The sequence below is a fragment of the Panthera leo genome, chromosome B3 (genome assembly GCF_018350215.1).
Source record: "Panthera leo isolate Ple1 chromosome B3, P.leo_Ple1_pat1.1, whole genome shotgun sequence".
NCBI classification, from domain to species: domain Eukaryota; kingdom Metazoa; phylum Chordata; class Mammalia; order Carnivora; family Felidae; genus Panthera; species Panthera leo.
Genome location: NC_056684.1, coordinates 41,790,927 through 41,817,636, shown reverse-complemented (window position 1 = coordinate 41,817,636; position 26,710 = coordinate 41,790,927). Strand labels below are relative to the sequence as shown.

The 26,710-nt window shown below is 44.8% G+C and overlaps 1 protein-coding gene and 1 long non-coding RNA gene across 18 annotated transcripts in view; one reads left to right on the top strand and one right to left on the bottom strand.

The window, feature by feature from the left end:
• The window catches only part of TPM1 (tropomyosin 1), a 27,877-nt gene extending 9,914 nt beyond the window's left edge, over positions 1-17,963 (top strand). For 4 of the 17 annotated variants that reach the window (XM_042941824.1, XM_042941815.1, XM_042941813.1 and 1 more), the window contains 7 exons: positions 3,556-3,689; positions 5,767-5,884; positions 7,189-7,259; positions 8,022-8,097; positions 8,541-8,603; positions 8,885-8,954; positions 17,086-17,963. In XM_042941824.1, coding sequence (XP_042797758.1) covers positions 3,556-3,689; positions 5,767-5,884; positions 7,189-7,259; positions 8,022-8,097; positions 8,541-8,603; positions 8,885-8,954; positions 17,086-17,168 — 615 coding nt within the window. In that variant the 3' untranslated portion in view covers positions 17,169-17,963. The other 13 variants (XM_042941816.1, XM_042941814.1, XM_042941823.1 and 10 more) reach the window with 8 other exon arrangements.
• On the bottom strand, positions 17,203-26,710 carry LOC122221953. Its single transcript, XR_006203528.1, has 2 exons — positions 25,630-26,710; positions 17,203-20,767 (listed from the first exon to the last, which is right to left on the bottom strand). It is a non-coding gene; the product is annotated as an uncharacterized LOC122221953 (long non-coding RNA).

Genomic DNA, 26,710 nt, shown 5'->3' with positions numbered 1-26,710 from the left:
ACACATACCAGAAATAAAAGGCTAGTGAAGGTAAGAGCTAGAAGCCTTTTGAACAGAGCATAATCCAAAGCACACACATATATTCATTCAATCATTCATATTCTCTCTCTCTCTCTCTCTCTGTCTCTCTCTCTCTCTGTCTCTCTCTCTGTCTCTCTCAGTCTCTCTCTGTCTCTCTCTCATACACACACACACACACACACACACACACAAGTAAAAATAAGAGTAAGAAGTTTCCTTAATTAATTTATGGACTTAAACTTGAGTTGCAGGGACCGAAACAAAATTGCGACCCTCCCAGTGTGGAACGGCCTGAGAAGCCAGTGGGAGTCCAGGTTTTTCCCAGGGAAAGCTTACGTGCAGATAGACATACCCCAGACACTGCTCCCAGGTCCCAGCTGTAGCCTACAAGCACCTTTGCCCGTGCTGCTGTGAAAGCTCAGGGGCAGCGGGTGTTGGCTTCCCAGCTTGAGGCCAGATGCTCTGTGTCTACCTGTGAGGTGTCACCCATGAGTGCTACTTGGTGAAGTTTTCAGTGGAATACCATACCTTATCTCTGAAGGGACGGAGAGGGCTTGTTTAGTGGATGCTATGCAGTGCAGTAACTGTTCTCCTAGGCCTGTCATCAAAGCCTCTCTGTCACATGGGGAGTTGCGTTGAGAGAGGCTATAGGGGACTTGCCACTCTAACATAGGAAGAGAGAAGGTAAGAGGTAAGAACCACCAATTCCAGGGCTGCTGTGAGATCCCTGGAGGCCATGAGAAGTGGCCGAGCCCACACACGAGGACCCAGGCAACTGGGGTTTTAGTCTTGTCTCCCACTGATGTCTGTATGGCCCGAGCAGGGTCAGCACTGTGGGTCAAAGCTCCCTCTCTCCTTTCTTTTGAAAGGAGAGCTGGAAGAGTGGTTCCCACAGGATTTGCCAGCTTCTTTGGATGGTGGGGCCGGGAAGGTGGAGGGATGGAACAGGTTGCGTATTTATGTTGCAGATGTTTGCCCTCCCCTCTGACCTCCTGAATCAGAATTTCTGGGGATGGGGCCTGGAAGTTTGCATTATTAATACGCATCTTCTAGGGGATTCTGACACTCAGCCAGTTGTGGGAACTGCTGGATGATGCCTAGAGACTCTTCCAGATAAACAGGTGAGACCCCATTTTGTGAACCAGCCACAGGTCTGCTGTGTGCACGGTCCTGGCTCCTAGAATGGACCTCTGTTCCCAGTTGTTGCTTGGGGGCCCTGTATGAGGCCCTATATAGTGCCAAGAAGTCGAAGGTTCTACGACACGCTCCTGGGAAATAGTGACATTTACGTTTCAGGGTCCAGAGCTAAAGGAAGGAGTGGTTAGAGTGAGGGGCAATAAGAAGGAAGCTATGGATTGACGGGGGCCGCTTAGGCAGGGAGATCTTGTGTGCAGAGGCAGGAATGAGCACGGCGGCATGGTCTCCTTACTCTCCATGCCCCGGCCACATGACAAGCTGGGGACCTAGACTGCCCTGCCACCCGGAAGGTCCTTTCCCCAGAGCATAAACCCTGTTCTTTCTATGAGTACAAAGTCCTCAGGGTTGGGGCCCAGGTGAAACACAGAGCAGAACCTTAGAGTGTGGTGGCTACAAGAAAACATTTTGAAAATCATGTTGACATTTCTCTGGCCATAGCACCTGTAACGAAGATACTTGCCTTTATATTCAAAATAATAACGAAAGGTGAGGAATACTTTCAAGTGTATGACCTAGACATTCTACTAAGGTATTTTTGGTTTTGCTCTTCGTTTTTGTTTTCAGCTTTCGGAGTTGCTTGTTTCCTGACAACCCCCCACCACCATGCCCCATTCATAAAAGGAATAGAATTGTGTTAGAAATGGAAAATACAAAAAAAGTGAACAAAGCTGACCTGACCTTAATGTATAGTTCCTTCCAATTTTTAAGAAATAGGGCTAGAACGACAGTTCCTTTTATGTAAGAAATGCATTGTCCCTATTACCCTCACTCCTCCTCTAGAAAAAAAAACATACTCATTGGCCGGTCAGACTTAGCAGAACCCATTACTAGCTGTGCACCCCTAAGGATTTACTTTGTGGGCCTATATGGATGCAAATTGTCCTCCTCAGAGCCATTTCCCATTTCTCCTTTTCCCTGTCTCCGTCAGCCTGTTACTACTACATAGTTAATTTTCGTCGAGATAAAAGTGTATTTGAATTTTTTATAAAGAGTCCTTCACCATGGTTGGAGATGCCCTAATAACTTCTCTTTCCCAGACAAAACTTGGCATTTAAAATTTTACAAATCCAGAGGAGCAAAGAGCTGAACATTCTCGTATTCATTTCATTCAAGGCCATAATCACAGCCTCTCACTACATGTGCCTTTCAGACTGAGTACGTCAGGAGTCCATGAGCTAAGAAAGTTGCTTTTGTTTAAATTATTTTATTCAGTAGACATTTACTGAGCCCATATTCTTTCTGTGCAGAGAACTATGATTGCTTACATGTAGGAAGCTTCCAACTGAGTAAAGCACACGGAAATATGGGTAGAACTGGCATGCCTTAAGTATGTATGGTAATTTTTAGAAAACTCTAAAGTGGTGTCCTGAAAACCTTCTCACCCCATGATAAGCACACATTCACAGTGGCTGCAGATGAGGAAATGGTACCTGATTAGTAAGTTCTCTCTTTGACTTCCAGGCATAGTATTGAAACAAACACCAATGCAAGTGTATGTAATGGATCATCATAGACTTGCAAGTGTTCTGAGGCTCACAGTAAAAAGTGTTTATAATAGCAGCTAATCGTTGCATCCCCCGAAAAGTAACATCTTAATTTAGATACAGATACTAAATAAAAATAGTATCTGTACTGCTTTCTCCTAAGGAGTTTGAAACTTTTCTTGTAACAACCTTGCAAGAAATGCCAGTAAGCTTATCTCAAGAACACTTGGGAAATTTGTCTTGGCCCTGTTCCAGCCTATGACCGAGTTCTCCTAAAGGGGTTACTGAAACGGGAGTGGGGGAGGGGCGGTTGTGTCTGTATGGCATATATTTTAGAAAGGCTGAGTTTTTAAATACTTTAGTTCCTTTCAAGACTCCTTTGAGAAAGTAGCCAGGAGGAAGGAGAATGCAGACTCCTGAGTCTGGTTTCCGGCTGGGCTGCTCTTGTCCTATGTGGCGGAGCCTTGGTAGGTCTTGTCTGTGCCCAGTGCTCGAGTCCCCTTGAGTGAGATGGCCGTAATGAAGCGCCCCTTTAGCAGTCAGGGGGACCCACTGTGGAGTTCTGTGGAAGAAAGGAACCAAGTGAGAGAGCACTTGGTAACGGTCCCTCTCTCCACTGAGAATGGTGCGTGTGGACTTAACACACGCGAGTGTGGACGTTCACTATATAAATCAATGTAGCAGTGTCTTCGAGAACTCTGGACTTGACCAGGGCGTGTAATGCACTTAGAGGTAGCTCACCACACGGCCAGGCTTCCTGTCAGAAATCGGTGTTTCTGGCTCAGCCACTTCCTGTAGGCAGTGCCCTCACTTTCTCTCCCAGTCTGAAATGCCTTTCACTGTCTCTGCCTAGGCTGAAGCCGATGTAGCTTCTCTGAACAGACGCATCCAGCTGGTTGAGGAAGAGTTGGATCGTGCCCAGGAGCGACTGGCAACAGCTTTGCAGAAGCTGGAGGAGGCCGAGAAGGCAGCAGATGAGAGTGAGAGGTGAGGGTGCCTCTCCCAGCCCACCTTTCTGCACAGGCCTCTCCTCCGGGTGGAACAGGAGGGCTTCTCTGATCTTTGGGGCTTCACAATTTTACAGTGCCTTGGTGGGATCGTCTCCTCAGTTGATCCCAGGTATAACTTTACTAGGTTTGTTCCTTTAACGTTTAGTGGAGCCCCTGTGTACAAAGCACTGTTTGAAATCCCAAGGTTACAAAGGAGAAAGAGCTCCTATTCCTGCCTTCATAGAGCTCATCATCCAGAGAGGGAGATGGACCTTTAAATGAGAAATGCTAGGGATGCCTATTGGTTCTTTCATTCTTGCTGACCGCAGAGCAGTTAGACATTTCCAAAAGATAAACTTTATTTAAAATACGCCAAGGAGACTGGGCCCAGATAAATGAACCATGCACTATCAGTTGTCAAGTAACCAGCAAATTGGTGGAAGAGGAAGCACAGATAAAACAGAAATATTATCTGCAAAAGTAAATTGTTTTGGACTTAGTAATGTTGGTAAGATACTGGTGCACATGTAAATATAGTCGGATAGTCGTGTATTCAGAACCCACTCCCTGTAACCTGGCCCCACCTGATTATTACTCCAAGATACAGTTTTGTGGTAGTAAAGGAATACCATGGCCATATAGCCCAGCACAACTCCGTGTATTCTAGAAGTTGTTCAACTGCTCAAGTTAATGTATTCATATTGCATAGAAGCGTTCCAAGAAAGACTGGACTGGAGAGTTCTGCTTGGAAGCATGACAGAGTAATGTGGTGGCTCAGAACACTGGGAGTGTGCATCGGTGCTGTGGCCTGGGCAGGTGAAGGCAATCCATCATTCTTTCCATTTCTCCTTCTCCGATAGAAGTGAGTTTCTGTCCACTCACTCCGATAGAAGTGAGCACCCTGCCACCATGGGTAAAGAGTGATTTCAGCCTTGAAGATTAAAGAAGCATTTAAGTTGAAGTTTCCAGCTCCTTATTCACTGCTGCTTATTGTTTCTTCCCTAACCAAGAGTTTTGGAATTCCTTAAGATGACTCATCATCTTTTACCGTGCACACATGCCAGTGGTTTTGTGGCTGATTCTTCCTGAAATATACTTGCCAGTAAACGTAAAAGGCAATCTGGCAATGTTAGACTTTGTAGGAAAAAAAGGAACTCAGAGATCACTTACCCCACTCCCCTCTTTTTACAAATGAGAAGACAAGGGCTCAGAAGTTGATGGGGCCTGCCCAAAGTCTCACGGCGAAATTATAGACAAGCCAAGAATTTTAGTCTTCTGATGCATCCTGTAGTACTTCATCATCCGAACTGCCTACTTAGATTTTGGTAAACGAATCCCATTTCATTTTATTTTATTTTTATTTTTTTAATGAATCCCATTTTAAAATGACTTATTCCATAAAACTGTAATACATCCCACAACAATTTACATTTTCGAAAACTTAACACTGTGAGACCCAGAGACAGCACAGACGATGGCATCAATCTCTCTGTCAACACCTCTATTATGTAAGAATTCTCTTAAAGGCAAAACTCACAGTTTTTCATCTAAAGTATTAGGTTGACCCATATGAAGTTGTCATTTTTGTAGGTCTGACATAGTCAAGTGTCAGCAGCGTCACATGGTTCGGTCTAATGTTTACGTTTGTGACTGATGGGGTGAGAACAGCTACCTTCTTTGTAGGAAGAAGTACACGAAGACAGATTTGTTTTTGTTCTAACTAGGAAGAAATCTCATTATTTATATAGCAAGTAAAGCATGTTGGCTTTTCCTGTTTCCATGCCTCCCAGTTTCAAGCAGGATCCTGACGTGGTACCTTTCATTTAACATTAGATCCCTGGATAGCTTCACCAGTATCGAAAGTGTGAGGTTTCGTTCACAATAAACAGAGAAGTGTATGTCTTTTTCTTCCTTCAGCTCTGGAAACTCTTGCTTCATCGTTTGGAAAATAAAAGCAGCCCTGTGCTCTATTTTGGTCTGCCAGTTACACCAAGCCTCACGGACCAGTGCAGCGCAGTGTGGGTTTACGGAGGTCTCCTCTAAACCTTGGGTCTTCTCCTTGTCTTCCTTTTCAGAGGCATGAAAGTCATTGAAAGTCGAGCCCAAAAGGATGAGGAGAAAATGGAAATTCAGGAGATCCAACTGAAAGAGGCCAAGCACATTGCTGAAGATGCCGACCGCAAGTATGAAGAGGTCAGATCTTGGGGCCCAGAGCCTCACAGACTCCCCTGCATTGGCCTGGGTGGGGGCCAGGAAGCAGTGCTTACAGCCTTGAGTTCTTCAGTGAAACGATCTGCTTCCTTGGTGGAAATGGGTGGTTTTGAGAAGCAGATTCCCTTTGTCTCCAGAAAACAGTTCTTATTTGATCCTGCTGAGGCATCCCAGTCTTGATCATGAAGCCAGGCCGTAGCACTGAGAAAGACCAAAGCTTCCCTTGCGATATCCCAGCTGTGCAGCCCCCAGACAAGGACAAAAGACCTTTGGCCAGGAGAGAGGAGAGTTGGGCCTCACTTGTGGAAAGAACGTCTCGTACTGTCACCGTGCAGGCGGCTCTTCCTGGTGTGATTCACCTAACATGATCCAGTTCAGGCAGCATAGGGACACAGTCCATGCACTAAAGTCCGTGTAGATTCAAGAGGCCCTTTTCAATGTGTCCTCTCTTTTCAAGGTGGTAGAATCCTGTTATCAGGATAGGTTCACAGGTGAATCAGCTTCTGGCCATGTCTCCATGAGAACAACTTCCTGTGATAACAGCTAACATGACTGTTGCTTTAGTTTTATCTTAATGTGTCACGGCTGTCTTGAAATGGCATTGACACTCCTTTTTTCTATTATTGTTATTTACCACCATCGTTATTACTATTATTACTTCCAGGTTACACTATGCCTGCTACTTTTGAAATGCTTCAAAGGATCCCTTTGAAGCTCTCAGGTCCTTTCCTCTGCTAAATACAGAGTTGACTCCATTAGTCATCTTACCAGCTCATCTCAAGTTAGCTTCTCTTGGTATCCTGTTGTCATTTTTAACCTCCTCCACAAAGAGGAGGTTGAGGTACAGAGCTCTAAATTGATAGAGTTCTCAGGATTATTTTCAGTGGTTTTTGGCAGCCCCCACCTTCACAGCATCGCATGCATCTTGTCTCACCATTCTGCTATTTTCAAGATGGTGAATTTCCTCTCTCTCCCTTCCTGCACACTTGGGCTGGCTGCCCTGTAATTAAATGGACTTCACCTGAGTCAGACTTAAAGTCAGACTGCCTCCCCCAAACGAGCGACTCTGAGTGTTTGTGAGCAGAAGCCTCTGGTCTGCTCTCCCCTGGCCCTCCGGGTAGCGAGTTGCTTCTCTCCCATCCACGGGAAAGAGGGTCATCTCATTTGTCGATAAGAACTTCTAGGGGCCGGTGGAGCCAGTACCCACCTCCGTGTCCTGCCCCCATACTCAAAGCTTGCTGGCCCCATGGTATGTGTGTGTGTGTGTTGTGTTTGTCCTGCTACAGGTGGCCCGTAAGCTGGTCATCATTGAGAGTGACCTGGAACGTGCGGAGGAGCGGGCTGAGCTCTCAGAAAGGTAAGCGGGCCCTGTGCCGGTCTGCTGTGTGTGGGGTGCTACAGAGCAGTGACTAAACAGCATGACCTTCTGGCAGCTGCACATTGACCTGTTTCAGCTCCGGGCTCCTCCTGTGCTCATCCGACATGGATGAGCTGCGAGTACGGAACACGGAGGACTTGTGTGGGGTGTCAGTATGAATGCGTGTATCACTGCATGCCTTACCTGCACACTGATTTTGAGAATGGCCTTGTGCATTTCCTGTGTCCACTAACAGCCAAGTTCGACAGCTGGAAGAACAATTAAGAATAATGGATCAGACCTTGAAAGCATTAATGGCTGCAGAGGATAAGGTACTGATGGCTCATGTGTGGTTTTAGGTTTAACTGCAACCCAGACGCCTTTCAGCTTCCAGTGTCTACTGGTTCGTTCGGTATAACGACACCCTCTGCTGTCTTCTGTCTTGCTTTAAGTGCTTTCTTTGGGTCCTTTAAACTCCTTTGTTTTTCCTTCAAAATGCTCTTTGGTGCAGCCAAAAAGAAGCCAAATTATCATACTCCAAAATTACCGGATTTTTGTCACCCTGCCTTTCTGCTGGCGCAAGTTTAAGGAGGCAGTGTCCTCGGCACAATTGAGTTCTTTAATACCTGATGATTTGGCTACTTTAAGGCAGCCCTTTGTTCTCTGGGACTCGGTTTTCATTTTTTCCCATCCCTCTCCTTTTTCTCTCCTCCTTCCTTGGGCTTGTCTCCCACCCTTTCTGCCTCTGATCGAAAACATTAGCAAATGTGCCGAGCTTGAAGAAGAATTGAAAACTGTGACGAACAACTTGAAGTCACTGGAGGCTCAGGCTGAGAAGGTAGGCCAGGAGCATGGTGTGGGGGAGAAGCATCTTGTAAGAGCTGCTCGAAAGACCCATCCTTTTACTCTTCTGAGGCCCTGCTGACGAAAGCATATTGTTTAGCAAATGGCATGATTTTGAGGTGATTTCCTGATGGTTATTGGATAACAGATTCTCTTTTTTAATAGAGAACATCTTTTATGTCGAGTATGTGACTCGTCTATAACAATTCAATTTAAACCAAGTGCCACATGGCTAAGTTATCTTGTTCTTATCCCATGTAAAACAATAGGCAAGAAAACAGAGAATGTATTGTAGTGTGCCATTTGATACCAGAGGCTCTGTTACCTCCTAAGGGATCCTCAACATCTGTTGGCTGGGCTGGCGCTTTCTTTGTATTAGAAGACCTGAGTATAGAGTGAGCTGTAGCCTGACATCTGGAATGCTCTTTCTAATTACAGTACTCGCAGAAGGAAGACAAATATGAGGAAGAGATCAAGGTCCTTTCTGACAAGCTGAAGGAGGTAATACTATGAGTGTTTTAGAGGAAGCCAACTGGATTTTAAATGAGTCCATTTGTATAAAGCTGGTCAGGGCTTCTTCATTTCAAAAGTATGGTGATCCAAGTCAGGAATATTCAAAGGTGGTGTTGGAGTTAGTGCGCTGTGCTAGTGACTGACTGAAGTGTTCAGACCCGTTTTATGGGTGCTGTGCTTGATTTTGATTCTCTAGTTTTCCCTGTATTTGTAGCTCCTAGAAATGTAAAACCTCCCGATTTTGACTAAAATAAATGGAATCGTTACAGGCTGAGACTCGGGCTGAGTTTGCGGAGAGGTCAGTAACTAAATTGGAGAAAAGCATTGATGACTTAGAAGGTAAGATCTTAAGTTTTGTTTTTAATTTAGTCCTTATGGTTGAAAACTGACCTGGCGGAACACTTTGCCAATCCAAGTGCATCCTCCTGGATATACTTCTTTGCTCTTGCACCTTCTTCCTGCCTGTCCTTTGGGGTTTTCATTCTGTGGCTCTTAAACTCTTGGACCTGAGTCCTCTGCTCTCCAGATGACTGTTAGCCACCAGATGAGGCACGTCTCTTTGTAAGGGCAGATGCCATCCAGCTTTCCTTCACACTGTGCAGAAGTGGGGCAGGTTTATTTGTTGTTGTTAGGTGAGAATGACTTAGTGTATTCTCTGCTTATTGATACCTCCTAATTGTCAGAGTGGCATGGATTCGTTTTTAGACACAACTCGTCTTCCAAGTGTGAATTCAATGTAACAGTTGGGTTCTTGTGGTTTTAAGTCCTTAATATTTTGGTAAATGCTCTATATTCTGAAAGGGGGGGGGGGGGGTGGGGGTAATAGGACATTGTGTTTTGAGATTATGTTCAAGCCTTTCTCCCCTAAGATATTTAGGTTTTTGTTTTAGTAACACCTGCCTTTGTCTCACGGAAATCCTAAATGTTGAACTCTGAGGCTCGTGAAGGGTCAGCTATGAAAAGGAAAGAAAGGAGAATGCATAGAATATACAAGAAAGGCAGAAGGGGCTGGCGAAGGCATCCAAGCTAGTGGAGAAGAGAGAATGACAGGTGGTTGTAAAACAGTCTGCCAAAGTGCAGCAAAGTGTGAAACCTTCATCGCTACAAAAACTAAATTGCAGACTTGGCAAGAGCCCCACCATAAACGTGTGGCTGTCCTCGCTTTTCAAACCTCGTGGGCCAGTAACAGGGTAGGTTAGTGAGAAGACCAAAGGAGTAGCTCACAGGACACTAAGAAACCGACATCCCAGTGGTCTGGTTTGGTCAGGAAGTCAGTGGCTTGAAGGCGGAGCCAGATAAGGATTTCAGAGTCACAAATTGTCCTTCCAAAACACTGCCCTTGGGAATTTTTTCCACTGTTGAGAGTTGCAGATGGCTGACTACTCCAGTGGAATTAAAATATAGCTATAGAAAGGAAAGCTATTCTATTACCTACCCAGGAGACGGCCTTCTGTGGTTGTATTCAGGGTGTAACATGATTTACTGAGAAACCAATCCTATTTGTTATGATTTTTCATATTGAGTCTTTCTTGTTTTATTTTCTAATGGGTTTTGTTCTTTTTGTTTTTGTTTCAATTCATTTAAAAACAAAACGCACGCCTCCTGCATTGGCCACCTGCTGCGGCATCACTTCCTTCATGCATTGCCCTTTTCTTGCTGCTGTGTGGGGATGGTGTCCGTGCCACCCTCGCTCACCCTCCATCTCTTGATCACTCTCCATGCCCTTGCACCTCTGCCTTCCACTTCCTGGTCATAGACGAGCTGTACGCTCAGAAACTGAAGTACAAAGCCATCAGCGAGGAGCTGGACCACGCTCTCAACGATATGACTTCCATGTAAATGTTGATCCACCCTGCCTGCTCACATCCGTGCCCTCACGCTAATATGATAAACTCACCACTGCTGCCTTCTGTACCTCCAGAATCTCCATCTTCACACCTTTCTGTTTGCTCTCTCTGCATAATCTAGGATAGTTATTGTCTGCTCACATTCTACTAATAGAAGAGCCGAGTAGATTAAGTCAGTCTATACACATCATTTTCCCTTCAGAATGTGTTCATTTCATGATCTCTGAGCTAGATTGTCCCCACCAAGCAGTGAACTGAAATACGAATGGCTTGAGCACTACCCTTTTAGGAAATTAAACGAGGCTCAAGTAAAACTAGAAGGCTACGCAGTGGTGCAGGAGCTTCCCCGGAAATATCAAAGATCGGTTTCCCGAGATTCGATTAAATACAATAGGATCATTTTTGGTAAAAGAAATATACACTTAAGGAACCCTCAAGTGTCTGGTTACTGAGGATCTGAGAGGAGATTGATCCAGTACAGCCTAGGGATGGTTGAGAGATGATCTCTTCCTCACCTGTAAGAATTCTGGAGAGAAATGGTTCATCTGCTGAATAACCGAGGCTTTAATTTTCTGTGTTTAAATAAACGGCATTGAAATATTCACAGTGAACACCACAGCTGGTGTCAAAGAATTGGGATACGAGACACCGATTACACAGTATGAGTTAAGCAGTTAATGGCTCACCTTTAACTGTGTGAGGCAGTGAGAGAGTAGATACCTTGTTCACATGCGAACTTCGATCATACACAACTAATCCACGTATTGCTAACCCAACCTAAGCATTACACTTCTTCTGCCTCTCTAAATTCTAACTTGGAGTGTTCCACAGAGCGTTCTCTTCATTCTAATAATATAGCGCTGAATTCCACCTGAGCTCTGGAAATTTCAGACCCACCCATGTATGAACATGGTAGCGTAAAGAGTGTGGCATGTGCCTGCTGCCTTACAGGCTATAGAATTTCCACATCACCATTAGAGACGTGACTGTCGCCATGGAAAGTAGAGAGAATTCCATCCTCTCTTCCTTCGTTTGTAAATGCGGGGGTGAATCAGAACATCTGTCTCTAGGTCTTTTCTGGTGCTAAAATGTGGTGATTCTATAGGGAAAATTTGTGGCATCAAGAATGCTCAAATATTCTGAAAGGTGAGTTAGCTTAAAACCTGTTTTTGAATTCTACTCGTGGGCCTTCTTGACGATGGACCGTCACCCAGAGGGGCCTGTGCTGGCCTTGGGTCTAGACACGGGTGGGCGAGGAGGGACATCGTCCTGCAGGTGCGGCTGGCAGTGGGTTTTGCATGTCTGCTTCCTGCCTGGGTTTCAAGTGCTGCTCTCATCTGTTAGTTTGCTTTTCCTTTTTTCCATTGTGCCACTTTTTTTCTTTTTCTCCCACCTTTTCTCCTCATGCAGATAAGTTTCTTTGCTTCACTTCTCCTGAGACCCCTTCATCAAGCTGGCTGTCCCACCTCTCTGAGCTCTGCGGTTTGTCTGTTCTCCATCTGACCTGGCTCATTCTTTTAGCATCCTGCCTGAGAGCCAGGCACACTGCTTTCCATTGTACAGAAGCTCCTCATTTCAGTGTAAAATAAACACTGTGTAAGCTATTTCTGTTTGCTATTCTTTTTACTTCTTATTTATTGACATTTCAGTTTCAACAAAACTAAATAATAAATAAAACTACAAATCTGCTTCACACATAGGAGGCTTAGTTTTGGCTGCTACCCTTTTTTTTTTTTTCATTCTGAACATGAATATTAAAAGTTGGTAAAGCACTAGTTCCTCACTGGACTTTTAAAAAATGCTCAAGCGTGGGTCCCTCTCAGAGTTTTGGTTTCCAAAGATTAAAGAGTGGGGTGTTTTGTTGAGATTGTGATGGTGCTGGTGTATAGTCCTCACTGAGAACCCACACAGGGCACATTGCTTGTTGGAGTGGCAGGTGTGCCTTGAGCAGTGCCTTCCTCTGCCAGAGGTGTAGTTAGATGTGTCAGTGCTGAGTTGGCCCTGTTCGTGGGGCTGCAGCTAACTAACACAAGGCTCTGCCGAAGGCTCCACAGCCGTCCCACGCTGCTGGGACTTCACATACTGGAACTTGGATCCAGTGTTATTGAGATTATTGTTGATCCTCCTTTACAGCACAAAGAACAGTTAAAGATTTTTAAAAGTATGTTCATTACTTAGCCACCTTCATTTAGATCACGAGATGACATCTTAAGTTTTCTACATATGGTTACATTTAAGGCAAGATTCATTTTTGTGCCCGTAAGGACCTTATGTATTCTTTAGGAGGAGTTGTGCATACATAATCTTTGTGATAATAGCAGTTTTTTTTTTTCATTTGTAGTTGTTATTAAAGTATAACCATTAGGGTTGGTTCTTTTTTTGCCAGTGTAGTTAGTGGAAATTGTTCAGAATACAGTTTTTTTTTAAGTTTATTTATTTTGAGAGAGTGTGAGTGGGGAATGGGGAGAGAGAGAGAGAGAGAGAGAGAGAGAGAGAGAGAGAGAGAGAGAGAGAGAGAATGAATATCCCAAGCAGGCTCCATGCTGTTAGCACAGAGCCCAGCGCAGGGCTGGGACTCACGAACCGTGAGATCATAACCTGCGCTGAAATCAAGAGACGCTTAACTGACTGAGCCACCCAGGTGCCCCAGAATACAGTTATATTTTATTTAGGCTTCGCTATTTTTACTTTAAAAACAATGGTTAAGTGATTAAAAAAAATTTTTTTTAACGTTTTTTTATTATTGAGAGACAGACAAAGAGCGTGAGCAGGGGAGGCGTAGAGAGAGGGGGAGAGACAGAATCTGAAGCAGGCTCCAGGCCCTGAGCTGTCAGCACAAAGCCAACACGTGGCTCAAACTCAAAAACTGAGAGATCATGACCTTCGCTGAAGTCGGTGGCCCAACCAACTGAGCCACCCAGGCGCGCCAATGGTTAAGTGATTTTAAAAGAAATTGCAAAATTAGACCTTTAAAATGATGTGGATTTTTGTTTCTTAATTCCCAACATTTCTGCAGCTCAGCAGTCTGGCTCTATTTCTCCTGTGTTTTAAACGTGAGTGATCTTGATCTGTTTTTGTTAGCCTGAGAGTGTTGACATATACCACTATACTCAAATGTAGACAAACTGAAAATATTGTCAATTGCTCCACAATTGCTCCACAAAGACATCAGAGTAGAGAAAAAATACTCTTTAAGAGGGCCATAAATTAAAGCATTTTAATACTGGTGTAGTAGACTTTTTAAAATTTGGAATCTGGAAGTCGGTGTCTCTCCCTTGAGAGTGTAAAAAAAGCCTTCTATAATTTCGTGGATTTTTTTTCCCCCTAAAGCTCCTTGGGTCTGCTTTTGACCGTGATTCCTGTCATATATTTTTTTAACTTCCTAGTAATAGAAGGGGGCCCTTCTCTGAGTGCCCCTACTCCCTGCTATAGACAAAATGACAGGTCTCCAAGTTCTGCTGAGCAGATGTGTAGTTAATTCTGGAGGCACATCTGTTTTGGGGGGGTGGTGGGGGAAAACTTTGCAGAGACTTTCACACTTTGTGTAAGTACATTCTACAAGGAGAAACGGGAAAATGATGCATTGGGAAGGCAAATCTGGAAGAGCCCCAGGAGGTAGGGGTGCACGAAAGGATAAATAGCACCTTGATTCTGTCAAGAAATTGCCGGTGTCCAGGTTTCTAGTTCACAGAGTCAGGCCATAGCTGCAGCTGCTTCAAGAACCTGGTTGGACCAAACAGAAAGCATTCCTGAGTCTGGGCACTAGAGGCTCCAGACATCTGGGAGGTAGGACAGGAGCAGAAAATACTTCTGAATGTAAAACCACTTCTGGTTCCTGCCCCCAGTCTACCCAGGCATGGCAGCTCCATGACAGCTGAAGTGGAGCAGGCCCAGAGGGGGATGTGGAGGGACAGCTGTCATTTAAGCTGAATTTACATTGACCTTCTGGATTCTCTAGGGTTTCTCCAAAGTTCTTTTATTCCAGCTTGGCCAAACCTGCCTGCCCGTGGCAATCGCCCCCCTGCATTAGCGGTAATATTGCCAGTGGGGTTTAAATTTGCAAACCCCAAGCATGTGTCCTTTGCAGGACACTGTGGAAGGCAGCGGAGAGGTGGTGAAGAGCTGAGCCCAAAATGTTCTTTGCCCTCGATGAGCTGGCCATTTTGCTGGAAGGTAGAGGAGTGAAGAGAGCCCAAACTCCTAGATGGTGTATGTTTGGAGCTACCTGGAGGAGGTGACATTTGACCGGCGTTTTGAATATCCAGAAAATGAGGATGAGCAAAGAGGACAAAGTAGCAGACACTCCAAGCTAGAAAGCATAGTGCAACCTAGCATCTTCCCCATCTTCTGTCACTTCTCAGAGAAAGCTGACATAAGAACTGATTAATTTCCCGACACCCCTGGGGTCCAGAGGCTGGATGGATTCGTTCTCCCTGGGGTTAGGATTGTCAGCTTTTCGAGATCGGTCGGTAGAATTTCTGGGTCCAGGTTGTCACTGTCATTTGAACCAGTCGTATCTCCTCCAACTTTTCATGGTAAATGCCAGGTTCTTGTCATTTCGGGGGCATCCCCTGGGCCATCAGATACAGACTGACACCTGTAGTTGGCCTCCCTAGCGCATGAGCAGATTAGACGCCAGTGTGTAAAACTGATGCTGTGCCGGTGGCCTTGTGGATGTTTGAGGTCTTGTCCGTGCTGTACGCCTCCATCTCGCGCCACACACGAACGCCATTCTCTTCAAGAAGTCGGCAAATGAATTTTACGTCACTTGTGCACGGAGACACGGGCTTGTTGTTGTGCTGTTTGAGTAGTGTAGCACCCTGTGTCAAAACGACGAGAGGTCAGAGTGCACCCTGTATGGTGGTGATTGGGGGACCGACAGGGAGCTTAGTTCTGCATTTTAAGAGCTGAGTGCACAGGGAGCCGGGGGGTGGGGGTGGGGGGGGGCCCTCCTGGTTCTGCCTGAAAGGAGAGCCAGTCCCTGGAGCGCAAGTGAAAGGGGTTCCTGGAAGAGGTGGGCAAAATGGGCGGGTTCAAGTTTCACTGTAAGATCTCCACCATGACCCCCTGCCTTGGCTCCTCAGGCTGTTGCCAGGAACTGCATTCGGCTCCATTCACCTAGGGGTTTTAGTAAGGTGCAAGAGGAACATTCCCCCTCTCTCTTTCTTGCCCCTGTCACTCCCTTTCCCTCCCTGGCCACCAAGAGAGAAATCCTGGCTCGTCCTGAGTCTATCAGGCCTTTCCCACCCATCCTTCCTGAGCACGGGACAGACGACCACCGGGTAAGGGTGAGCTGCTCGGCAGGTGACCTGAGGGGTCTCTGTTAACTCCTTCACCACGTCTGGCTAACCTGTCTTCCTTCTGCCTCTTCTCTTCTGCTAACCTGCTTGCTGACCTGTACAGATCAACTCTACCAGCAACTTGAGCAAAACCGCCGCCTAACTAACCAACTAAAGCTGGCCCTGAATGAGGATTAAACTTAAGTGGGAAAGAACTTGGGCTGAATTCTAGGAATGGAGCCCATGGGCAGGAAGTCCAGGACTGCCATGCCTTCAACTAATAGGGCCGACAGCACTTGCTCTCTGCAGAATCGTACATGGAGGGAGTTAGCAGAAAGGCTGGCTTCATCTGCGTCTTTCTTCCTCTTATAATCTGGAATAATTAAGTTCTCTTTAAACCCAAAACTGCTTTTATGGTAAAGTTATGTGTATGTATATGGATCAAACATTTATAACAATCAATCCAGCAATCGCAGTTCTTCTTGTTTGAACTGATACAGAATGGGGACCAAAAATTGTTTTCTGTTTCCCACAGAGAATGAGTTCTGCCTAAGTTAGAAAGCCAAAGCCAAGGAGTGTGTAACTATATACGTATACATATTATATATGATGCAATATATAATATATATATATATTGCTATTACATATTCATATTCCTAACTTCTTAATATCTGGTATAGCGTTTGATTAAATGTACCTATGCTTGGGCAAAATAGCTTTTGAAAACAGGAGCTCATGTCAGAAGTCCCTGATTGTCTAAAAGGTATGCTTTTATTCCGTCTAATGGTGTTGTTGGAATCTGGTGAGAATGTCATGCTAATAATAAATATAAGAATAGTAAGAGAATGTCCTACTGAAGTGTGCATGAAACTTGGATATTTTTTTTTAATGAGAAACAGAAATAAATCATTTTAAAAGTTGTCAGAATACCGACTTATATCATCTCTGTCTTCTGTGTTAAACACAGCTCCCAGATCTTTAACTGCCTGTAACTCAGAAATGTCTGCCATAAGTAACTTAGTGCTGCAAGCACCGTCGCTGTCCCCGTGGCATACGGCCGGGGGACCTTCACCAAGCCCCACCCGTGCTCTGTTCCGAGTGGCCTGTTGGTGGAGGTTCCCCCGACTGCTCTGTGAGAACCTGCTGTGCCTCTAGTCCCTTTGGGTCAGAGATGTCTTCTCCCTTTGTAGGTCCTTGTCTGGAAATGAGCAGTATCTTACAAGCATGCCTTGTCCTAATCATCTCATCTTTGTTTGTGACTGATGTTTGCCTGCCTAAATGTACAAACCGCCTCTGTGTCCAAAGTGCAGCTATTCATGACTTAATTTTCTAATCCCATCACAGAGAAAGTGGCTCATGCCAAAGAAGAAAACCTTAGTATGCACCAGATGCTGGATCAGACTTTACTGGAGTTAAACAACATGTGAACCCTCCTTAGCTGCGACCACACTCTTTCATGTCGTTTTGTTGTCGTTTTGTTTTGTTTTGTTTTGTTTTGTTTTGAAACACCACGCTTACCATGAAACCCCTTAAACGCATTTTTATTTACTTTTACACTGTCACAGAAACATCCACAAGATACCAGCTAGGTCGGGGGTGGGGAAAACACACACACATACACACAGACAAGGCGAGCCCATGGCAGGGCCGTAATGACTTAAATGTGCCATTTCCCGGGTTGACGTTGCCACACTTAGTAGAGAGTTTTGCAACACAGTATACTCAGCCAGTCTAGGAATCCTCACTAAAGCAGAAAGATTTCCACTCAAAGTGCCAACGATGTATTCAACAGGAAGGTTAATGTTGAAAACGCAATCAGGTGTGGATTGGTGCTACTTTAAGCAAAAGGTCCCACTGTGGTCTTTCGTTCAATATTGTACAATTTAGAATCCTGTCCGACACTAATTTATTTTGTCTTGAGTTTTATTATGAGATGAGACTGCGGATCCGGTATGCCTGAATTCACTAACGCCAAGGGTTTGTAAGGCACGCTGCTCTTTTAAGACTTCTAGGGCCTTCTCATTGGCACACCTGCGGCTCATTACAACTTGTAGGATAGCATTCGATGTGGACTTCCACTCTCCATTTCTCCATGTTCAAGTGAAAGATTTAGGCACTACGTACAATTGGTAAAGAAAAATCATTTTCTTAAGAGTTATAACTATATGTAAACATTGTATAATGGTATGGAATAAAATGCACATTGTAGGACATTTTCTAAATTTGGTGGTCCTGTCATTTGTATGTTTTTACTTGGTGAACTTTAGATGGTGTGGCCGACCTACCTTCCCTCATGAATGGTTTCTTAAAACAGTATCCCAAAGATTGGGGGAAACCGAATTCTGAGTGTTACCCTTCCAGAAGCTCTCGAGGCAGCATCCTTTTGGTCTGTTAAAGTTAGAACCCGCAGGAAAGACCCCATCCAGAAAAGCCTTCCTCCATGATGTGGTCATATATCTGCACATACATAAAGGCTTTTGCAGTGACTGTAGTGGTTCGGGGGGTTTTCCTCAAATCTTAGCTAAGTCCCTAGCGATGGCACATACACCAACACATAGTGAGTGAATGCACCAAGTGTGCCCTTGTCCCCCAGCAGTGTGACTCGAAAAAGTATTGCTGTAAAGGGTCTTTGTGATTTTATGCTTTCTCACTTGTCTTGAGTTCTAAACTCCAATACATCTTCGTCTTTTTGGACTTGGAAACTGAAAATATCACAGGTCGCTCCTGAAGACTCACAGCAAACGAAAGATTACGAACACTATTAGTTGGCCAAACTTGTGCTGCAGGGCGGAAAAGGACGTTCTCTTGGAAAGCAAACATGGGAGGATGGAAATAAACGGAAACGGGTTTGGATGACAGATTATATTTTCATTGAAAAGTATGAAGTGTATCTGTAGCTCTTCTTTCAAGTCCTTTGATCAGGTATTTTCTCTCCACAGAAAGGGTGTGTAAGGCAAAGAAACTCCTTGGGTCTCAAATTCCCCTCGTCTTCACCGCCCCTAGGCTCACCCCTGCCCATCCTCAGCAAGACCAAGAAGGCCTCTCTGCCCAGCAGCCTTTCCTGAACCCAGCACCCTTTCACTTTGGGCGCCAGGTCTGGCTTGACCTTTCCTAGCTGCCTAGCCGCATCAAGTCCCTAAATCTGAGATTCTTCATCAATCAAGTGGAGACGAGAGTCTCACCTAGCTCCTAGGATATTACATGGGACTGGAATGCGTCACCTTTGTAGTAAAGTACGTAACACAGAACGCAGGACATGCTTGATAACCATTAGCCGCTGCCGCCCTCGTCATGCCGCATGTGCATGGACTACAGCAGAGCAGATTTGATACCGGACTTGGTAAGGCTGGGGCAATGCTAAACTTTGCTCCAGATGGTGATGATTATTAATTCCTTTCTGAGATACCGCTTGCCAGAACCTGTACTAACGTGCCTTCCGAGTGTTACTTCAGCTTCACATCGGTCCCTGCTTTATTTACACAAAACCCGAGGTTCGGAGAGTCCGTGAAACTACACACAGTCCCATAGCTCACAAGGAGGGGGTCCTGGCTTCAGATTTGGGCCTGTGTGACTCCAGAGCCCTGTTTGGATTCTTCCACTTGTTTTAGATGCTTTAGGGCAGAAGAAGATCAACTGCCAGATGTAGCTAGAAACAGACGAAGCCGCAAATACGGTTGGGGAAGGAGGAGACAGGGAAGGTGTATGCGGAGTCAGCTCTCTGGCCAACATGACCCCTAGTGAGTGGTTTACTGCCTAACTTTCTCCCTGGCTTTCAGGGGTCAGCTGAAATAATTAATGAGGCATTGATTATTCAACTTATTCACCGATTCAAAGAATTATCTCCTGATCTTTCTGATGGGGGGAACACCCTGTCTCCACATGGCACTCACCTTGGGTCTGTTCCAATATGATAATCCCGGAACACGCCGCCCCTGTGAGGTCAGGAGAAAGATGAGGGCTCTTCAGCGTGGAAACACGGAGGCTGGAAGCCAGTATGGTCACTGCTTAGAAAACCATGAAGTACAAAGAAATAGTTCAAGATTCATACCCTAAATTCCATTAACAGGCCCGTATTTCAGAACGAGAAGTTGGAAAACGTGCCTTGTTCAGGTAAAGCAAGGTGGCTCTCCACAGAAAAAGGGCTACAAGTAAGAAATAAGCATCTCCCAAAAATGTTTAAAGTTACGATGAGAGTTGTGCAGACCGTTGCTTTCTGGACACAGTCTGAGCTTTTTGAGGCTGGCATTGAAGAGAACAATTCCTCTACTTATTATTGCTCCTGGAGATGTCCTTAGCAGAAAGAAAATCTAATTTTTGAGTATGCTGGTATGTATCCTCCAGAATTTAATACTTTGGGGCTGATTTCCGCCCCCCCTTCCGGGGCGGGGGGGAAGGCTTTTTACTTGAACAAACATTTGAGTGCATGTTAGCCATTTTTTCAACTTGTCAACACAATTTGTAGATGTGATTTTGTTTTAAAATCTGCAGTCAGATGTACATACAGGGGGAGAAAAAAAGTCTGAATTCTCCAATCAAAACAAAAAGTCCCGGGGTGTTCAGGGAGCCATCATTTCCAGAATTGCAGACAGAGGGTTTTGGGAAAATATTCGAGATGTCAGGCGGTGCAAGAAGTGTACCTTCCATTATGTATACTTTTTGACATTGAGGGTTTTCAGAGCTCTGTTCCTCCAACAGATGTCATAAATTTTGTGTGTCAAACAATGAATGAAGCTATGTTGAGGGCCCGCTAATAGGAATGCAACTTTTGCGGAATTTTTGACAAATGGGCATCGACCTGGAGGATAAGACCGGGGCCAGCCGCCTGTGAGAGTTTTATTTCCATCTGTTACCAAGGCCGTGGAGAACAAAGAGTCAAGTCACAGCCTTATCAGGGCCTGCCAAGGCTGATGCCCTAGCCGCAATGCTGATTCAGAGCCGGAAGGAGGCCTAGAGAGGTTCAGTGGCTTGGTCAAGGCCGCTCAGCTGCTTGAGTTCAATCCCATGGAGTTCAGCTCTCCCGAGGGGCCTGGAAAGCAAATGGGCAAAGCTCTGAAACCCGCCCCACCGCTCACTGTGTGAGCTCGGTTAATTTCACCATTTGAGCAGTCATTTCTTGATCCTTAAGGGAGAGGGTTTGTTTCTTCACGTGCTTCTTCACTTCCCCACGAGCCTGGGAACTAACCGAGGTGGATTGTGATGATGCTCCTGCCACCTCCACTCCCTTCTCTGCTCCTCAGCTGGAGCCCCTTTCCTCCTTCCTTGGGGTCCTTAGGAAAACGGAAAATACCTTCTTTCCTTTTGGAGTGAAAGCCTCCAGGACCATTCCTCTGGAGGCCACTTGTTGCAGTGAATCAGTACCTCACACCTAAGAGCCATTCAAAATGCGTTTCTTGATTGGACAAATGGCCAGACACAAACGCTCAAGTAACAGAGTCACTAACCATCTATGCACAGAAGGTTAAGAATGTGTTTTTTTGTTTTTTATTTTTTTGATGTTTATTTTTGAGAGAAAGAGACGCAAAGCGCTAGCACAGGAGGGGCAGAGAGACAGAAAGGGAGACACAGAATCTGAAGCAGGCTTCAGGCTCTGAGTTGTCAGCACAGAGCCTCACGCAGGGCTCGAACTCAAGAACCGTGAGACCATGACCTGAGCCGAAGTTGGACACTTAACTGACTGAGCCACCCAGGCACCCCGGTAAAAAATGCTTCAAAGCAATAAATTGAGATTTCATTTTTTAAGCAAAAACACTGGCCTTTGAAAGTCAGTTTTTTGTTGCTGGCTTCTCAAACTGCATTTGGATGTGCTAGTGAGTAGGAAAGCAGACAGTAGGAATACTGCCCCTGGTTCGTTCTTGAGGAGCCGCTGGGCAGGACGGCTTGGGAATCCACATCTCCAGAGGAAAGCTGGTGATGGCAAAACAAGCCATGTGTGGTAGGCGGGGTGGGGGGGTGCAGTGCAGGATTGTCGGTCCTGTCTCCCAAGGGGCCTCCTGCGTCTGGCTGGGCCAAAGTTCCTCTGGGTGTATGTTGCATGGGGTTGGGGTGGGGGTGGGGGGGTCGGGGGGGAAGAAGGAAGCACACTTCATCCTGGTGAGTCCTGATCTGTTTTCAACTCCGGAGATACTCTGGATTTGCAATGCTGCCTTTCCACTGGAATTCTTATTTCTTATAAGAATTTCTTATCTCCTAAATCGGATATTAAACTCTCGGGTACATGTGGTAGAATAGTATAGCCCTGTGGCCTTCCAATGAGCCAGGTTTGATTGGCTGACTACATTCTGCATCAGCAGCCCCACACTCTACCCTGCCCCATGCCCACTTGCTCTGTGAAAACCATGTTTCACACTAAAACAGTTTGCCAAAGAACTGCTTGAATCATGTTGTGTCAAGGACACCATTATCTAAAGCGAGCCCTGTCACTATCCCAAAAGGGTTTAGTACTGGTGCTAAAAAGCCCAGAGAGTGTGTTAGAAATGTGAGCCAGCACCTGGGCAGTAGGGTTTTTAATTTTTGTTCTTAATTAAGGTGGGTGATGGTTTCATAGGGACTCCTACGTCGTACCTCTCAGAACCCAGCTGAGAAGTGATGAATTACTGGTTTATTCAGCTTGAAGACTGCCTTTCCCATGATTTGTCTTCTTCCTGTTTTCACCAAGTACTCCTTTCCAGAGTACTCCAGAATTGTCTGCCTTAGCACCTTCCCAAGAAATTAAAAAGGAAAAAACAATTTGTCTAGGAATAGAAATATAAGAAACGTAAAGAAAATGTGCCTCAGTGAAGTGTTTCTAGACTCAAATCCTGGCAAAACTGTTCAGGCAAAACATCTGGCAAAACATCTCTTCAGTTACTAATTCTATACTTGAAAGCTTCTGTCTGTTTCTGGCTTGTGATCTCTCTTCCCTCTCCGGTTACAATTTTTTACTACTCCAATCTCTTGTTTTGTTCACTTTCCCTTAAACACAGAAAGGACTTCCATATTGTCCTCTAGTAACTAGAGAATATATAGAAATTAAGATTATACATGATTTAGCCTATAGGACTAAGAAATTCCATTTTCACCTAAGAAGCATGCACATTATTTTAGGAACTATATAGGTTGGGGGTTGTAGGACGATAAGGAAAAAGCATAAAATAGACTTCTTGCCCTCAGTGTCTACAGAAGAAGTGCACAGACTTGGAAAAATGAGAGGATATGAGGGCATCTGGGTGGCTCAGTTGGTTAAGTGTCCGACTCTTGATTTCAGCTCAGGTCATGGTCTCGCAGTTCCTGAGATAGAGCCCCATTCGATCCCTCTCTCTCTTTCTCTTTCTCTTTCTCTCTCTCTCTCTCTCTCTCTCTCTCTCTCACACACACACACACACACACAAACACACAAACATTTAAAAATAAATAATGGGCACCTGGGTGGCTCAATTAAGCATCCAACTTCAGCTCGGGTCATGATGTCATGATTTGTACAGTTTGTGAGTTCGAGCCCTGTCAGTGCAGAACCTGCTTGTCTCCCTCCCTCTCTCTCTGCCCCTCCCCCACATGCCCACATGCTCTCTCTCTCTCTCTCTCTCTCTCTCTCTCTCTCTCTCTCTCTCTCAAAAATAAATAAACATTAAAAAATAAAAACAGTAGGATTTGGTTGCATGGAAAATTGAGAGTAAATGTTACAGGAGTGCATTGAAAACACAGGCATCTTGCCTCCTTCCTGAAAGATTGCTAACCACCTGAAACCGGTGGAAAAGGCCCTCCTGGGTGTGCTGCATCGTTTTCTCAGAAGTACTCCAGTTACAGGCAGTTCACGATTCACTCTTACCTTTCAAACCTTAGAAACGAGACCTCTGCTCCTTTATAAAATGCTTTGGTTTTGCTCTTTACTCAGGCCACCAAGTTTTTTTCATTGTAGTTTTGTTCTGCCAGATTTTAACTGAAAAATTCTCCCTTCTTACCCACCTTCTTATTCTTTGTCTTAGGCTATTTTAACTTGTTTTAAATTATTACATTTTTGGGGTCTTACCATACCTTTGCTTTTATCCTAGAGCATCTCTCAATCTTTGCATAGACTCTTAGAGACTCTAAACTCAGCTTTCTATGCCAGTAAGGAAATTTGCAGGGAGCCTTTGATTTGTGGATAAGCAAATGGATGGGAGATGCCATGAACACTCCATTCTCCCCTGGGACCATTCCCCAGTGCTCTTTCTTGTGGCCTTTAGAGAAGATAGCAACCTGACCTGCTGGGGTTGCCAGACTTCAGCCTTCCTAATAGGTTAGGGGCCCTGGGGGTCTCCAGATAATTCATTTTCCAGCTTTCATGCAAAGATGAAAAGTGAGGTGGTGTATGTGAGAAAATTGAATTTCACTGTGTATTGATAGGAACTCTTCTTTTGCTTTTCTAGTTTTGGTTCCTACCCCCAAACGATAAGCACTATGGATAAATATGGCATAATTAAATTTGGATGACAAAGACTCTAACCTGAAGAATTAGCCCCAATTTGTATAACAGGGATAGATACTTATTATGTAGTTAAAGGAATATGTAAATTTCATGCAGCAATTTGCAAGCTCAAATGAAAAGCTCTGCCGGATTTGGAGACCAGGTTTTAAAGGAAATAAGTCAAAATGTATACATAAGGTCCAAACCACAATATAATTGTATACCCTGTGAGTTTTTCATTTGTTACATGTTATTAAAACTATAGAAAAAATCAGCAAAGGAAAAGTCACTCATAATCTCACCTCCATTTTTAAAAATAATATTTTCGTATGTTTTACCTATGTATATATTTAGGGCTTTTTCTTCAAAACTTTATATTATTTATTCAAAAAATGTTGCGTAGGTATCTCTCTATGTTGCTAGCCTAGCCTTTATGATATTACTAATATGATTTTCCATATGGTTAGTGTGCCATGATGTATTATTCTCCTATTTTTGATCATTTGGAATGTTTCTATTTTTTTTTTTTTTTTTTTTTGCTTTCATAACTAGAACTGGTAGAGATTCATTGTGATTTGGATATTTCCCATTATCCCATTGTGATAGGATATTTCCCATATATAGGACATGGAAACAGACACTTAAAAAAAACAACAACAAACAAAGCTATTTCTTTTTAAGTGCAGGCAAACCCTAAATGGAATGTTAAGCTGTTTGTTTTTTTAACTATGTAGTGATTCCTGCTCTAGCCAGGACTAGGCAGCCCATTTGAGTTCCAGCCTTTGGGTTCTTAAAAAAGAAACAAAACAAACACTTCCCAAACTGGTTAAAATAGAGGTTTTTAAGAAATCCAGCTCTACATGTTATCTCTGTTTCTCCCCAATCTCCACAGACCAACAAAAACACAGAAACTTGGATTTTAAGCAGTGCTTTTACAGCACTTACCCTCTCTCCTATACCCCGGTCTAGACCCAGAATTGATAAAAGTGAACAATGGGTGTGTGGGCCCAGAGGCCCTGTCCAGGGCCATTCTTGCCTCAGTTTTAGGAAGACGCTTCATCACTGGTAATGAACAGTGACAGAGGGTAGCAGCAGCAATACGTTAACTTAAGCTACATTACAGAGAACCCAGCCTAGGACAGCAGTTACAATCTCAGGCTTTGGAGTTAGAGCAGAATTTGAAAGCCATCTCGGGTTGTGTGACTTTGAGTAAGCTACTTAACGTCTCTATCTGCAAAATGGGGGTGACACTAACAGTAACTGCATTAAGGTCATGACTAAATACGATAACGCATGTCAAGTTTTCAGTACAGTGCCTGATACCAAAAAACTCCATGATGGACAACTTCTTTTGTTGTATTAGTATCTCTTAAATATACCTGAGTCTTGTGTCCTTGTGGTCAGCCCTTATAGCCATCCTCCTCAGGCTTCAAAGAAAAGGCTGCCCTTGTCCCTTCCATACTTACCTATGAGGCGCCTCTGATGTTCATCAGGATGGTACAGGGCCAGATAGTTCAGTGGGATCTTCCCTTTGAAATCACAAGGAGGCGAGGATTCACATCCCTTCAGGACTCAAAGCCAGGGTTGGTAAATAGTGTAGACAGCCCTTCTCCAGTGAGGAGGAGAAGGACCTGAGTAGACCCTTAGTGACCAAGGGAATGACCAACCATCGCCAGCTTTCCAGGGAGTCACCTCTTCCGTGGCATCCAAAATTGTGTACCCAGTTCCTGTGTCTTCACCAGAGCATGATGGGGGTTTGCCTGCAGGGTTTGGTTTCCTGGGGACTTCCCAATAACACTGTGAAAACCCAGCTCGCCTCGTTGCTGATCTTATTCCCCTGAACACTGGAAGGTTACCTAGGCCACATGAAAGTTTTCTTCAGACCATAAAGTACTCTCATCCTCCTCTGGTGAAATCCTTACATGTAAGGTCCTGCTTCTTGGTGTCCTCTGTTGGGTTGCGGCTCCTGCCTTCTGTATCTTTAGCCTTGAAAGAATGGGTTGGCAGGAGGAACAGGCTATTCTCAGTTGGAGCAGATCCTAGATATGCTGGAGGAGGCAGGAGCCCATGCTTCTTAACTGTGACTTTTGTCTAGAGAGGTGTGGGGTGTGGGGCAGGGTGCAGGGACCCAGCCAGCACCAGGAACCAAAGCCAAGCACCTGTTCTGTGCTTTTGGGTCCGGTTGGCTAGGGTATCTGACACTAGGGAACATCTTTTCTTTCACACTCCATTGTCTGGGGCTTCAGTTACATTCTTGACTCAGAGCCCAGGAATGGGGAGAACAAGCACTCCAAAATCCTTAGAGCAGTGACTCACTAAAGTTTTCGGCCTCCCCACCTCCCTAACAATGAGGCATACCACTGGTCTTCCAAGTGAAGGGTGTTACCACCACTTCCAAATAGCTGGGGGAGTGTCTCTTGGCTTCAGAGCTGGTGTTAAGATGGGTCCTATAAGCATGGGCACTGAGGGCATCAGCAAAAGAAGAGCACCCAAAAGAAGGGAAAAAAAAGGTAGAATTTAATATTTTATATCTCTCCCAAAAAAGCA